Source organism: Microtus oregoni, unplaced genomic scaffold, assembly GCF_018167655.1.
Source record: "Microtus oregoni isolate MIOR12 unplaced genomic scaffold, Mior012 000024F_ref0000369, whole genome shotgun sequence".
NCBI classification, from domain to species: domain Eukaryota; kingdom Metazoa; phylum Chordata; class Mammalia; order Rodentia; family Cricetidae; genus Microtus; species Microtus oregoni.
Window position 1 is genome coordinate 31,767,553 of NW_024543083.1, and position 17,002 is coordinate 31,784,554.

Here is a 17,002-nt window from a genome sequence, read left to right on the forward strand (position 1 = left end):
GAAGAAGTTGGATTAAAATCTTCCTCAGAGTATCTCCAGAAATGAGAAGACTAGGAGTACTAATGGAGAGATGATAATCTAAAGAGATAAACAAAAGAACCTCACAAAGAGTCATAAAAAAGGCAACAAGAGATCCTCTCCTGCCCTAGAGAGGGGAAACTGATCCCCAAACACAGAGAAATCCAGGCAGTTCTAGTTACAACTGTCTAGCAGTCAGGTACACGATTACTCTCCAGTTCTCAAAAACCTTGAATGCAGTCAAATGGTTTGATGTGACATTGACAACTGCTACATATCAGATGAGACATGGAGAAAACGAATCTCTTATGTCTCAGAGAACTACAACTTAGGGCTGTCTTGAGAGGGGCACCTATTGGTTAAGACTGAGCTACTCTGAGCAGCTGAAAACTAGTCATGACATAGGGGTGTGTATATACTAAGTGGAAGATCAGAAGAGAGCAGTGGAAAGGGAGAAGGTTGGATGCATGCCCACTGGTGGAATTGGGCAGCAGGGAGCTGATGAAGGCAGGCCATTTGGTTAGTGAATCCACACTATTTGAAAAGGACTGAAACGCAAAATTTAGAGTCACTGCAGATATGGAACTCGCCAGGGCCAGTGGGTCACTTGACTTATGTTGCTACCTCCTTGTCATGGGTAATGAGCAGCAGGTGGGACTTCCAGCCTTGGGACCATTGTAACATTTTATTTACTACTCTCCTTTTTATAGTTTTGTTTATTCTAAGAACACTAGCTTTTGTGTTTTTTTTTAAGTTGTAAATTTTGCAAAGAAACAACCATAGATGGATCTGGGAAATGCATGTCTTGCCTGGGATGTTTTAAAGTGTTATTTAAATAATTAGAAGATAAACCTACCTAGCAGTAAAATTTACAATTTAATAATGACCTGTCTCTACTGTTTGTAGATCCTTATATTAACTGAGTTATTCAAAACAAGTAGAATTTTTTTTATAACGAAGTCTTCATATAAGTCTACTAACCCTATTACCAAACATCTGCCATTAGACACTATAAGCTTATAGGCAGTTCCCCTATGGTAACCATGTTTGTTTGACCCAGCACTACAGACAACAGAATGTTATCCATGGCACTAGCATGCACAGCCATCACGAGCTGGTTAAGGAGTTTGCTTGCCTTTGTGATACCTAAGATTGAACTTTATGCAAAGTGGGGAAGTGCATTACTTCTATCTCTCCAGTATTGGTTCTACTATCTTTAAGATTTTGGAGCTCATTTTGATGACATCACGTTCCAGAAGCATTTATTTCTGTCTTCCTGAGGAAGGTAAGGGGATGTTGTAAGACAGGCATTACAAGGTATCATCTATGCGCTATAAAAATGAAACTTCATGCCGGGCGGTGGTGGCGCACGCCTTTAATCCCAGCACTTGGGAGGCAGAGGCAGGCGGATCTCTGTGAGTTCGAGACCAGCCTGGTCTACAAGAGCTAGTTCCAGGACAGGCTCCAAAACCATAGAGAAACCCTGACTTGAAAAACCAAAAAAAAAAAAAAAAAAAAAATGAAACTTCACAATAAACCAACAGGAAGACAGCCATACTCTTAGGAAGCTGAGAAACTAAGGTTGAATCGGTGGGCTCAGTGTTCATTGCATTGACAAGGGGCTCACTTAATTAATTTGTTGTTCGAAGAATGCATTGTTCAGTGTTTTAATAAGCTATTTTGAGAAATAAGATTTGAATTATTTAATTTGTATTATAAGTCTGAATTTCTGCCTACGTCCCTTTCAACTCAAAGCAAGAAAGCAAAAGAAAACATATGAAAGAAAGGAACATTTTTTTCCTCTTAAATTTGGCCATGGGTTTTGAAGTATTATCCACTACAAAAGCCGAGTAACGGTTTGCGTCTGAATGCAGGCAATCTGCTTTTTCAATCTTCTTTCCTTTATGGGCCTTCTATTTTTCATTACTTATCAGGGCTAAATTATTTGCCCTTGACAATTTTTAGTACCTTGGTCGTGGAGGAATATGTTCTAAAGCTTAATTCATTCTGAAGAATTCAGCCCTTGAAGCGAATTTTATTGCCTTTACTCTTCAAATCTTATTTCTCAAAATAGCTTATTAAAGCAAAGAACAATGCATTCTTCTAACACCAAATGAATTAAGCAAGCCCCTTGTCAGTATGCACATAACACTGAACCCACTTATTCACTCTTAGCTTATAAGCTTCCTAACAAAGAATATTGTTTTTTTGTTTGTTTGTTTTGGTTTTTTTTTTTTTTTCGAGACAGGGTTTCTCCGTAGTTTTTGGTTCCTGTCTTGGAACTAGCTCTTCTAGACCAGGCTGGCCTTGAACTCACTGAGATCCGCCTGCCTCCGCCTCCCGAGTGCTGGGATTAAAGGCGTGCGCCACCACCACCCGGCACAAAGAATATTGTTGTCTTCTCATTTCAATATTTAAACAAAAAGGTCGAGATATTTTGTATTTTGAGACACTTGTATTTCCACCATTGCTTTGTTATTATTTTTTAAATCACTGTTTTCACAAAGAATGCTAAGACTATATACATATCATCAATCTTTCTGGGTATCTTGGAAAAAATAAATGATTTTGTTGAAAGTTGAAGGTAGGAGTTTATTTAATATAATTTAAAATCTGTTCTTAGAAGTTGCAAAAAACAATGGGAGGCTGGGAGGAGGCAGAAACTTGTTTTTTTTTTTCCTTTTCCCAATAAAAAAAAGAAAAAAATTGTCTCCATAGTCTCAAATAAAGAAAATATAGAACTATTAATGCTGATGGTGTCATGTACTCAGGAAATACAATATCCAGTGATTCCTTTCATTTCCATTTTAATTCTGAATTTTTGTAGATTGTTTATATACTGTTTAGGCAACAGTAAATTGTAAAAACGTTTTAAACATTCACATCATTTGACTCAGAAGCAGCGAAATATTTTATCTGCTATTCTCCAGAACTATGTAAGAAGGCTGCCGCATACAATAATAGTTTCTAAAAAGAAGTTAATTCCTTGGCATCTGTATGGTACAATGAGCAGCCGCCACACAGCTTCTTGGCCAATATCCAAATCAATACACGGCTTATAAAGAATTATCCAAATTGCTCAGAAGAAAACAAGTGCAAAACAGTTTAATTTTGTCTCAAACAATGTTTAATTCTCTAAAATTTTGGCTAAATGGAACATTTGTTTATTAATCTTCAGCTCATAATAGCGCATAGTAAATGTTGTCTACCATTTAAGTTCTCATTAATTATAAAATTCTCCTGAACAAAAAAACTGACTACAAATTTAGAAGTGTAAATTATAGTTTGTATTTTTATAAGTGAAGAAGGCATAGAGGGTAAAACTACTTGAAAATATTCAAAATAATCACTAGAATATTTCACTTATGTGTCTAAAATTTTATTTGTAACAAAAACTGTGTGTCAATAATATCTATGCCTTTTTTCACGCTTACTAAACCGTGTGTTCCCCCCAAACACAAAGCTGCCATCTTAAGAGAACATTGAAGGAAAGTGTAATAATCAATTACCTTTTGAAAATATGCACATATACCAAACCCGATTACTGTTTGCGTGTTTGTGCACATACATGTTCGTATGAAGCCAGAGATTAATTTGAAAATCATTTCTCAGGTGCTGTCTATGTTGATTTTAGAGTCAAATTCTCTAATGAACCTGCTGAGTAGAGTAGGCTTCCGGCCAGTAAACACCAGTGATCGCCTGTCTGCTCTATAACACTGGATTTACTAGTGTGTGACACAAGCCTGCCTTTAAAACAATGTGTGGCCAGGCGGTGGTGGCGCATGCCTTTAATCCCAGCACTCGGGAGGCAGAGGCAGGCGGATCTCTGTGAGTTCGAGACCAGCCTGGTCTACAAGAGCTAGTTCCAGGACAGGCTCCAAAACCACAGAGAAACCCTGTCTCGAAAAACCAAAAAAAAAACAAAAAACAAAAAAACAATGTGTGTTTGGGGGACAAAACTCGAGTTCTCATGCTTGTGCCTGCAAGTACTCTAATCTAGCTCGCTATATCTAGATAAATACTTTTAAAGTAGAATATCTTGAGGTAAAGAAGCTTGGTTTGCACAATTATCTTTGCTAAATTTTTATTTTTCATAGAATCAAAGAAATTCTCCTTGGTTAGTTACTGGTGAAATACTAACCTTAATTACACATGATATTAATTAAACCTAATTTTTCAAAATAAATAGTAACACTATGACTGTTACACATTGCTACCGTCAACTATGTGGGTGATACAGGTTAGATCAAGCTGGTAGTTCTTACATACTTAAATAGAATCCCAATCTTCTATGCAAGATTATGTTATGAAGCTGGTAGATTCAGGTCTGAAAAAAGTTTACTTCATCAGTTAATAATACTGCTTTAATCCCTTATGATGATTGCTTGGTTTATAATGGAATATATGCACAAATCTATGCACATATATACATGCATATACATGTTTGTGTACATTGTGATAGCATGTACTGTACATGTGCATATAATTCAATCATAAAAACGTGCATATCTTTGGAAGGTATGTCAACTTCAGGTAGAATTCTGTCAATAAGGTACTTTAGTTTTTAATAAAATAAACATGATCTCTATATTCCTAAATACACATTATAGATTCTATAAACATTATACTAAGTGAAAGAACCTAGACACCAAGAGTCACAGAAGCATCACGCCCATGACCTGAAGTACCCAGTACAGAGTCTACAGAGCTTGAGAGCAGAGTACTGGATATCCGTCATTGGGAGCAGGGATAAGAGACTGCATAGTGGGTACAGATTTTCCTTCTTGGGTGACAAAATAATAATATAACTGATTAGTTGTTATGGCTACACAATATTATTAAAGTATGGAATGCCACCAATGGCTAATCCTATTTGCATCTGACAATATATTTTAACACATATTTTATATATCACAGTTTACAAAGATAATCCAGAAAACTCACTGGTTGGACGGTGATCAAAATGATGTTCAATGATGATCTTATCCATCTTTAAAGTACCGAGTGCCTTTTGGGCTCTTCAAAAGTTGCTCAGTATTAGTTAGAAGGAATTTTCCAAATTCTAAGAATGGTGAAGGACATTTTTAGTGCTGAAAGAAAGCAAGTTATGCTCTGAAGACTTCATTGCCCCCCCCCCAATCTTTAAATACTTCTATGACTTGAGTTATGTATTCTGGTTGGGGAAGATATTTTTTTAAACAGAAGTCCAAAAATGGCAAGCAGATGATGCTCACATAATGTAAAATACATATTGCAAATGAACATCATGAATGGATGCTTCCATTCATTTTTGACATGTATTTGTGATTCCCATCAAGTAACAGTAAGTTAAGTAAAACAACTTGCTCTAATTTGGAGACAGTAAAATTTCAAATGCAGATTTGCAGTTTTGAATGGAAGTAGTAATAGTGGGAGGGTTTTTACTTCTACGATGACTAAACCAGGAGAACTCTTGCTTGTTTTCCTGCTAAGTGCAACATAAAGTATAATGGGGGAGGGGTAGAAGCAAAGTATGGGAAGTTGAAATGTTTTTAATCCCTACCCACCCGTCTATTAATATAACTGGCTGCGAGACTATAGTCTGCCTGTTTATCCAGGTCATCATAAAGAAGGAAAGTGTGCAAGTAGAAAGGAACTGAATAGGAGTGTAAGTTGGCAAGTGTGGTAGAAGATAATAAAATAGTGAGAACATGTGGATTGCTGCTAGGCACACATTAAGAGAGGTTCTTTCATCTTGAAACCAAAGAGCAACAGTAATCATTATTTTTCATTGATATCCAGCAGCTACAAATACTGTGTTTCTCTGCAAAAGTAAGACTGGCCAAATTAAAGGAACTCAACTTATTGAAACAAGCATCTAAAATTTGAAAGTGTTTTCATGAAAATATGCTTGCCTTTTCAGCAATTCTGATGTGAGGGTGTAAGGATTGAGATGTGATCTTTGTCTGCGGTTTTTTATCTTCAATACGCTACGAGGTTACTGAATGGTATAACGAATACATTTCTGTCAGTTTAACACATCTTATGTTCTAATCAATTTTTTTTTGTTTTCCAAGTTGGTACAAAATTATATTTCTTTATAGTTTTTTAGGTAATTTAAAAACTATTCTGACCTTTTCAAACAGAATAAACATATGGATAATGAAGAGACACTCAGGAGGAGTTTTGAAATAACCATTCAAAGACTCCAAATAGTTGGTATAAAATGGCTTCTCTTCCCTATTGGTTTAGTAACTGAGGAATGAATGATCAAGGCTTTGCCAATAAGCCATTATTTCAGAATCAGTGGTCCCAGACGACTAATCTCCCTATGGATGCTTCCGGAGCAGATGGTGCAGACAACATGGGGGACATTACAGAGAATGTTAGAAGCAATTACACCACCATTGAGTATTAGTGTTCTACTCATACACAGCTTTTATTCTGTAAGGTGCTTCAGAATTGCAAAGGTCTAGAAAAGTAGTTGAGTATTTGAGTGAGGTAGTATTTATTCTTATTTCTTTGACAAATTCATTTTCTGGTTACATTTTTAACTTAGCTAGCAACTTTGGATAAGACACCTTAGGACAAGAAGAATTCTGGATTATTTTTCAATTTGTCTATGAATTTTGAATTTCTATTCAAATCCCATATCCTTTTTTAATTAAAATCATATATCTATTGATATTGATACCAGAAATATTTTTAAAATAAGACAAATATATATATATATATATACATATGCATATTAAAAATTACCTTGTCACTAAGCACAAAATCTGCATAATACCAAGGCAGACCAATAACAGAATGGAAGGAGAATATGGACACAAAGTCCCATCATTCCTAGCTCAGAAGCTACTGGGAGAGGGATGTTTCCTTTGGACTGTAAGTAGCTCATGGTCAATGGAAACACTCCCATGGAAGGCCAAACACCTAAGAACATACGGGCAGCACGAATGGAACTCATGGATTTAAAAATAAAAAGAGGACGCAAAGTCTGATGTGTATCGAGGGAGGATAAATCTGGGGGAGATGGAAAAGGGGGTTAACATGTTCCACGGAAATTTTGTAAAATTTCAAAAAAATTATGGACTCCTATTGCTAAATGTCAAACATTTAGTGGTCCTTATATTCTTTTTTGAGATGATCAAATACAGTCACAAGAAGAGGCAGACGAGGTGCAGGGAACATCTGGCAGGCAGAGGGGAGAAAGTCTAGTATGTAAGCTTAGTTGCAGTTGGAGGGAAGTAGTATTGGTGCCCAAATGCCGATCAGATTGTGAACTTGACTTGCCTAAATGACAAAGTCCAAAAGTTCAGAAGTCTCTTTTGGTGGCTTGCTTACTATATTTGACATTAAAGAAATAATTGTTGGGTTTTAGTTCCACTGTATATCTCCAGTATTTTCCACATAACTGAAACATTTCTCAAACACATGTATAAATCACATATAATGAAGTCTATAGATTTACCCACTTCAAAAATGTAAGGAGAAAATGAATAATAAATCTCCACATCATGGGGCATGGTCAGGAACTCCTGGAGCTTTATTTATGTTTTTTCCTCCCAAGATCAGTGGAGGCATGAGAATTATCAGTTCAAGATTACCCTTGGCTGCATAGTAAGGGGGAAGTCAACTTGGCTCAAAATGCCAAAACAAAAAGATGTGCTATACAATATTTTGTGTATTATGCGCATGCACACACATATTCACGCATGCACCAAGCTAAATTTTGATTGAGAACGTTGACCTTACTTTTGAAATTATCTTTAAAAAGTGGAATTGGAAAATGTCCCTAGAAATACCCACTTAAAATATTGCTGGAATTAGCCAGTATTACTCTTTTAATTCTCACATATAATCTTTAGTTTTCCTAAATTACTTATTTTATCGGACTTGTCATATTTAACAAAATTATTAAATATTAAACAATTGTTTTATGCCAGGTATAGTGGCATACACATTTAATCCTAGAACTCAGGAGATAGAAACAGACACATCTCTTTGTGTTCTGGGACAGCCTGGTTTACATGGTAAATTCCAAGCATATCTACAAAGGCTGCATACTTTTGCCTCAAAAGCAAAAGTAAAATTGTGTTTTATAACTCTAAAAAGTATACATTGTTATTTTTGTATAATAGAAAGCTTTCAGAAAATAATATAACTCTGAATCTTGTTAGATATCTAGAAGAAATGTTTCTAAAAATATGAGTAATGGAGAAAATGTTTGGCGACAAATGTCTAACTACTATTTAATATTTTAATATGACAAACCAGAAAATAAAATTTTAAAGGGATAAACAAAATGTGATGAACTATCATTCTCTGCATTTTATTTCTTGGATGACTTGAGGGTCTCCAAAAACACAGTCAAACAGTAAAACATCGCTGCAATTTCACACTCTTGTCCATCATCTAGAGATTCCACGTAGATCTCCATGCACAACTGGTGAAGCTCCAGTGACAGACACTGGTTCACTATACTTCCTAAAGCCTCTTTTTATTTCTCTTCTCGTCTCCCCTCTCTCTCCCTCAGGATTACAGAGTAAACATTTTTCTTCGTCAAAAATGGAATGACCCTCGTCTGGCATACAGCGAATATCCTGACGATTCCTTAGACCTGGACCCCTCCATGTTGGACTCCATTTGGAAACCTGACTTGTTCTTTGCTAATGAGAAGGGGGCGAACTTTCATGAAGTCACCACAGATAACAAGCTGCTGAGAATTTTCAAAAATGGAAACGTCCTTTACTCAATAAGGTAAGCACAAACTTAAATGGCCAGTTTTAGAAAAATTAGGCTTGGTTTTTGTTTTCTTTGTTTATCCATACTAACATAGTTGTGAAATTTGGGGAAAACTTATCAGTTTCACTTGAGTTCTAATATGTGATATTCCAAATATATCTAATTAATAACAACATTTATAAGTCTCTAACTCCAGAACAGTACAGATTCCAAAAATCTATCTTAACAAGGCTGTGGTGCAATATTAATTTAAGACATGTTACATTTGTTTATGTTGTGAAACATTTGTTTAATGATGCAAAGATGTGTTGTATTCTTTTATATTGTACTTCTTTAATACTGTTATGCTGTGCTACTTTACCTCTCTAAAACACGTGATTGGTCTAATAAACAGCTAAATGACCAATAGAAAGGCAAGAGAAAAGAGAGGCGGGGATGGCAGGCCAAGAGAATAAATAGGAGAAATCTGAAAGAGGAGAGAGATCAAGGAAAGAGAAAAGGCAAGGTGTGGAGCCCAATCCTGATTAGTCTTAATAATAAAAACCTGGAGTCAGATATCGGGATAACAGCTGAAAGATCAGAGTCATAAAGGACCAACCATAGTTGCCTCTTACCTCTCTGACTCCTCAGACCAAAAAGGGCCAAGCTCCTCTCTCCACCCTGCCTATCACTTCCTTCTGTCTGTACAGACCTTCAGACCTCTGTGGCTAACTAGTGGCTAGCTCCACCCTCTGATCTCTAGTCAAGCTTTATTTATCAGAAGACAAGCAAAATATAATAACAAATTAGGACCTGAGGGGCCAGCCACACAGTCGCACAGCCAAGCACAGAGTAAGACTGAAAGTAAGATATACAGAAGTAGGAAAAGGAAAAATCCCAGAGACAAATGGTAGATGGGTTAATTTAAGAAAAGCTGGCTAGAAACAAGCCAAACTAAGGCTGGACATTCATAAGTAATAATAAGTCTCCATGTGTATTTGGAAGCTGGGTAGTGTGCCCCCCTAAGACAAGAATAATTAAAAAAAACTACACAAGTCAGTGATGTTTATTAAGCAAATTGGCTGGATTCACAGAAGCGATTGAAAGGCCTATGCTCTAGAAATCACTCGACTTTACTAAGGCAATAAATATCAAACAGGAGCAGGGTCCGGAAATAAGGAAAATAGCTATTTACAAAGATATACTTAATCAGCTTCACATTTTAAGTCTTTCAAAATATGTGAATTACTGTTGAAAACAGTATTCTACAGTTATTTTCTTAGCTGTGGTTAATAAAAAGATCAAGGACGGAATCCATGTTGTCTTTTTCACAAGAGAAACATGTCATACATAACCTGACATGCTGTGTTGAAACAGTTGTATCAACAGTAACGTGTTCTTAAATGTTAATAAAGTTAGACTTCGTATTTAGGCTTTAAGCATAAAATTAACTCCCTTTCTGTATTAGTTTTGTTTTTCTTATTAATGTTCTTTTGCATACAAATGTACTTCTTATGGTACCAACCACAAAGTAGCTTATATGTTCATTAATAAGGACATGATTGAGGAGCTGGAAAGATAGTTTAGCAGTTAAGACCTCTGACTGCTCTTCCAGAGGTCCCAGGTTCAATTCCCAGAAGCAACACAGTGGCTCACAATTACCCTTATCTACAGTTCCATCGGATCCAGCAACCTTGTCTAGCCTCCGTGGGCAGCAGACACACACGTGATTCACAAAAGTGCCTGAAGACAAATATTCAGAGCCACAAAATAATAAATAAAATAAATTTTAAGAAAGAATTTGGCTGAACACAATGATAGGTTCATATTATTAAATATTTTACATATATCTCCTAGTGCTTGGAAAATGGAAACAGTCAGGTCTGTGGTCTTGTTGTTAGTTAGCAAAGCCTACATGGTGATTTGTAGGCCCAAAGAAAAGAAGGAAGAGAATGAAAGAAGAAGTGAGGGGGGATGGTAGCTGATGCTTAGGAGAAGCAATCAACTCGTATTGTCCTTTGGCCGCCACACAGCTATCCTCACAAGGGCACACGCACTCACAAACATGCCCGCACACATGTATCAGTGCACAAATTACATTAAATGATTAAAACAAATTACAGCAATGAGTCCAAAATTTTCTTCCATCAAGTGGCATTATAACCACTGCAAGATTACCACAAAATACACTGTTCTTTTGTTTGTGCTAATGGTGGTGTTAACAGTCTAAAGCACGGCCCGCTGTGTAGAAGTCCAGCACATGCATTGTGTACACTAGATGTGCATTGCACTGGATCATCTCTTAATAAGCTTATTCAAGTAATTTCTGGGATGTTTACACAATGATAAAATCAGTCCATGATACCTTTCTTCAAATTTACCTCCATTTTAATCAACACATGACTATGTACATAGAGCTATGCAAGAACTTTGGAGAGAGCTCATAAATTTATTAAAAGTGATCAATGATAAAAATGAAAGGTAGGATTTATGCAGCAATGAAGAACTGTCAATTTTACCTTAATTAAGTTTTATGTTCTTTAAATTTTAAAAAAAATTAGTTATGTATTACTCAGAAAATAAATTTACATAGTATGTGATAGATTGCATTAATTCATTATCAACATTGCTGACCCTTCTGGGTTGTGGACTCATGGTGATGATATGACAAGGTATACATTGAACAAGTTTACTTCTTCCCTACTAATTTAAAGCTTGCATTTGTGCTTCTGTTTATATGGTTCCGTGGCAGAGTGCTAGCTTGGTACGTGAAACCTCCTGAGTACAATCTCCAACATGTCAAAAAATGTACATAACTTTGTCAACTATAACATTTTATTTTCTGCTAAATGTGCTAACGTATCTACAGGTAATTAAAAAAACCTCGTATCACCAGAGTTGGTGAGACGGTTCATCAGGGGAGGATGCTGGCTGTCCACACTAGCAGCCTGAGTTCAGTCCCCAAGGTGGTAGGAGATAATTGACTCCTGTGAGTTTCCCTTCATTTGTGTACTATGGGATGCTCATTTACACGGGCATCCATGTACATGCACAAATTATTAAATTATAATATAATTTTAAGTAATGTTTCTTTATTATATATAACACCAGAAACCACGTACCATGGAACAATCATTTTTGTAAATTGAGAATGTGTTGACTATTTCATTTGACAGAATTGAAATATTCTGTGTGTGTCAGCACATCTCTGAGTGTGTGTGTGTGTGTGTGTGTGTGTGTGTGTGTGTGTGTAATGTATCCAATATGATTATGGGCATTTATATATAATTATATTGGAGCTGGAAAATGTCAATATATAGAAACGAACTATGGCGCTAACAGATGGCTCAATGGGTTAAGGAACATTCCGGAACATCTGATGACATGTGTTTGATTCCTAGAACCCATATGCTGAAAGAAAAAGGCCAACTCCTAAAACTTGTTGTCTGACTTCCACATGTGTTTCATGGCATGCATGGAAAGCTCCCCCAGTAAATACACTGAAAGTTAAAAATGTTAATTAGAAATAAGAGCTATGCTCTCACGTATTCCCACATTATTAAAAATAAACTGGAGTTCTTCTTGGGAGGAGGAACTTTTCATAGCAATATGATATCTTGAAGGCTTATATCAATTAAGTCTGCCCTTTCTGAATATTCATCCAATAAAACAGAGCTGTTAGATAATTTTAAAAGCAAAACAATTCCTTCAGTGAAAATGCATTATGCTAAAGGTATCAGCATTTATTTAAAAGAGCATTTCTACATAATTTTCAAGACCTTGTCATTGTGTCACTTGTAAATGCCTGAGGACTTTGCTGAAGACAGAGGAATGATGATGGATGTATTTCTTTTGTAAATGGGACCATCCCTTACAGGTAGCATGTATTTCTTTTAACATTTGGAAAAAGGCTATGAAATGATTAGAAATTTTTCTTTTATCTTTCAGTATGAATTTAGATGAAACAGATGGTCCTTTGGTTCATAGTCATTCCTGTATCCTGAATCAAATGATCAAACAAAAAACAATTTCGTGAGTTGATTTTGGATATTTCACAGAACTTTGAAATCCTAAAATGCTCCAAATTTTCAGTTTCTTTGATAGAAAAAAAAACTGTATTAGAAAACAGATCTTGTCCAGTTTGCAAACAGAGCATCCAGGCTGTTTCATGGGAAATTGGACTTCCCTGCGTGTTTAAAGAAGGCATGAGGTCCTGGCAAGTGCAACTGAGGGAACTTGAGCAGGCATCTGCATTTCCTCTTTAAGTCTCACTAAAACCATGAACTGAACTGAATAACGAGGAAAGATGGCATTAGTACACAGGAAGTTGAAACAAATAGATAACAAATTAACAACAGACGTGTGGGAAGAACATTGTCTAGGAAGCTTGGAAATGAATGTGAGAACTGACTTAGGCAGAGATGGTAGAACACAAGACAAGTGGAAAACAGCAGAAGGCAGAAAATAATTAAGATCTTTAAATTTGGTGGGATTTTAGGTGAGTAGAACTTTATAAAAATGCAGGATAGCGAAGATATAAAATGAAAAACTGAGAATGGATTTAAACTTTTAGTAAAAACAGGGAACTTCCTACCCTGAGTTCCTCACCCCATACTCTTCAATCAAGGATTTCTTATTTTGTCTTTAGACCTGGGCAGAAGCAGGATAGAAAAGAACAAGAGGTGTTTTCAGGAATTTCAAGAGCAAAGATATAGCATCCTCTTGTAATTCTCAAGAGACATCAAACCAAGGCCATGAGAATGTATGAGATTGTAAAGGAAATAGTTACAGAGCTTGATGAACACTAACATTCAAAAAGTCACTACGAAACGCTTCTATCGATAATTATATTTCTGGTGGAACTTAGCTTCCCTAGGGAAAAGGGTTTTCATTGAGCTATTGATGCTGACAGATGTGTTGCTGGATCATCCTATAGCTACGGATGCTGCCATTTGCTTTGCCATATCATCCTATAGCTACGGATGCTGGCAGATGTACTACCGTATCATCATAAAGCTATGAACATTACTCCATGAGCATCTCTCTTTAGTTGTACCCCAAATCACTTTTAGTTTCTCAGTCTCAAAAACAGCCATTTGAAAATATCTTGTCATTTTTTTAAATGGCAAGAGACCAGAGAAATAAATACAGAGAAAGAGAAAACAAAAATACAAAAATAAAAGTAAAAACCAAATATGAGTGAGTACATCCCATGTTCCTCTTTTTGGGTCTGGCTTACCTCACTCAGGATAGTGTTTTCTATTTCCATCCATTTGCATGCAAAATTCAAGAAGTCCTTGTTTTTTATTGCTGAGTAGTACTCTAATATGTATATATTCCATACTTTCTTCATCCATTCTTCCATTGAAGGGCATCTAGGTTGTTTCCAGGTTCTGGCTATTACAAACAATGCTGCTATGAACATCGTAGAGCATATACTTTTGTTGTATGATAGGGCCTCTCTTGGGTATATTCCCAAGAGTGGTATTGCTGGGTCCAGGGGTAAGTTGATCCCGAATTTCCTGAGAAACCGCCATACTGCTTTCCAAAGTGGTTGCACAAGTTTGCATTCCCACCAGCAATGGATGAGTGTACCCCTTTCTCCACAACCTCTCCAACAAAGGCTATCATTGGTGTTTTTGATTTTAGCCATTCTGACAGGTGTAAGATGGTATCTTAAAGTTGTCTTGATTTGCATTTCCCTGATCGCTAAGGAAGTTGAACATGACCTTAAGTGTCTTTTGGCCATTTGAAGTTCTTCTGTTGAGAATTCTCTGTTCAGATCAATGCCCCATTTTAAAATTGGGTTGGTTAGCCTTTTACGGTCTAGTTTCTTGAGATCTTTATATATTTTGGAGATCAGACCTTTGTTAGTTGCTGGGTTGGTGAAGATCTTCTCCCAGTTAGTGGGTTGCCTTTGTGTCTTAGCAACAGTGTCCTTTGCTTTACAGAAGCTTCTCAGTCTCAGGAGGTCCCATTTATTCAATGAGGTCCTTAATGTCTGTGCTGCTGGGGTTATACATAAGAAGTGGTCTCCTGTGCCCATCTGTTGTAGGGTATTTCCCACTTTCTCTTCTATCAGGTTCAGTGTGTTCAGACTGATATTGAGGTCTTTAATCCATTTCGACTTGAAAAAAAAAAACAATTAGAACCAGATATAATGACACTAAGGAAATCGAGGTACCCTCTTGATATTCTTACTTTCATTAATAAAATAATTTAAGAATGGACTCAAAAAAAAAAGAAAAATGAACAAAAACATGACTGAAGAAAGGTAAAAAAAATAGAGTAATTTAAAATTCTCTGGACAAATACATTTGCATGTATAAAGTAATACTTCCAGGATGAAAAATTAAAGACATTAACACACTATAAGAACAAGCAGTGGGAGGGCTGAAGAGAGGGTTCAGCGATTAAGAGCAGTGGCTGCTCTTCCAGAGGTTCTGAGTTCAATTCCCAGCAATCACATCGTGGTTCACAACCATCTGCAATGAGATCTGGCACTCTCTTCTGGAGTGCAGGCATACATGGAGGCAGAATATTATATATATAATAAAATATAAATCATTTTTAGAAAAGAGGAAGCAGTGAGGGAAATTAGGTAAAACAGAGGAAACATCCAAGAAAGTAGAATCAAAGCACATTCGTGTATACTTACACACACACACACACACGCACACACACACACACAGAAAGAGGAGAAAGAGGGAGAGAGAAAACCAATTTAGATGGCAGAAGAATGTAAAAATCAGTAATGATGCTTAAATATGAGTTTTAAGGAAGAACAAACTGAAAGGCAGACTTTCCATTGAAGCAGCATAAGCAGATACCCTGCTGTGTTCAGCCACTAAGAAGGACCAAGGAACAATGAAACCTAGTAGAATTTGAAGGAGCCCTAAGAATTCAAAAGTGTAAAGACAGTCAACATGAGGCACTAATTAATGCCAAGGCAAAAACACTATGCGATAGCAGTAATTATGCAAATTACCAACCATAACACAAACATTAATCACAGACTCCTAACATGTAATTGTGTGATATTTGCTTAACTACAAGGACCTTTTGGGCTTGGTGGGAAGCTAAATATGCAGAGAATATGTTATAAGGTTTTTAAAAAATGTTACATTTCCCCTATAGAATGTTAAACAGACAATTTCAAGTATTAAATAGCACATACAATCGTTTTATAATAGCATAGATAAGTTAATAGAAATAAGAGACAAATAGCTGAAGAAAGACTAACACTGAAGAAGTAGAACTGAGGTATGAATGGATGAAGAAATGCTGCTAATTTAAAGAAATATATTTTTAGATTTATTTATTTTAAGTGTATAAGTATTTGCCTGTATGTATGTATATGCATAGCACATCTGACTAGGACCTGCAGAAGTCATAAGCATGTGTCAGATCCCCTGGAGTTATGGATAGCTACAAGGTACCATGTAGGTTCTGGAAACAAAAACCAGGTCCTCTGAAAGAGCATCAAGTTTCCTAATCACTGAGCCAACTATCCAGCCTTGGTGTGACTGGTTTTTATGACTTACAGAACTATTTAAAATTTCACATCATACCTATGGATTATACTAAAAACGTTTAAATAGCTTGCATTTTGGATGAGGGGTTTGGAATCAGACATGTGCTTCAAGATTAAGTTTCAAATTGCATTTTATGCTGCTTATAAAGTTAACCTGTCTCCATTTAATGATTCCTGAAAACACAAAATTCCTGAGTCAGAAATAATGGAATTTATTATTAGAGGAAAGCAAGCAGCAAGAATACTTCTGCCATCACCACAAGTCTCACAAAACCAATGTAATGGGTTTGGATGAATGTAAGTGTGCAGCCAGTTATGAGACCACTCTGCTAGACAGGGTTGGAGAATACACGATTTTTAGAGCAAATGGCAAACAAGCCTTCTCTTTTTCTGAGTGAACAATGAAATCCCATGTCAGAATGTTAGCAGATTCTGCAATCCTTAGGCATTTTACAGGTAAAATTCTGGTGTGGTTCTCACTCTTGGTATGAAAAACAAGAGATGTGGGAAGGACTAGGGGCCCAGTGGATACTGACTAATTCTGCCAGCCCTGATTTAGACTCTGCTAGTTACTAGCTGTATTTGAGGCAAGGCTCTTTACTTTTAAAACAACTGATTTTCCTTCTATATATAAAAACAATATTACCAGCTAAATCAAGCCAAAAACAATACATGTAAAACACTTAGCATGGTGTCAGGCATACAGTAGGCCCCAAAGCTTTTAATTTTATCTTTTCAAAAGAG

The 17,002-nt window shown here is 36.2% G+C and overlaps 1 protein-coding gene across 1 annotated transcript in view; it reads left to right on the forward strand.

The window, feature by feature from the left end:
* Glra3 (glycine receptor alpha 3) overlaps nucleotides 1-17,002 on the forward strand; it is a 138,336-nt gene that overhangs the window by 62,259 nt on the left and 59,075 nt on the right. Inside the window, exon 4 of the mRNA XM_041673841.1 lies at nucleotides 8,537-8,760. Within this exon, the coding sequence (XP_041529775.1) occupies nucleotides 8,537-8,760 (224 nt within the window). The remainder of the gene's footprint in view (nucleotides 1-8,536; nucleotides 8,761-17,002) is intronic.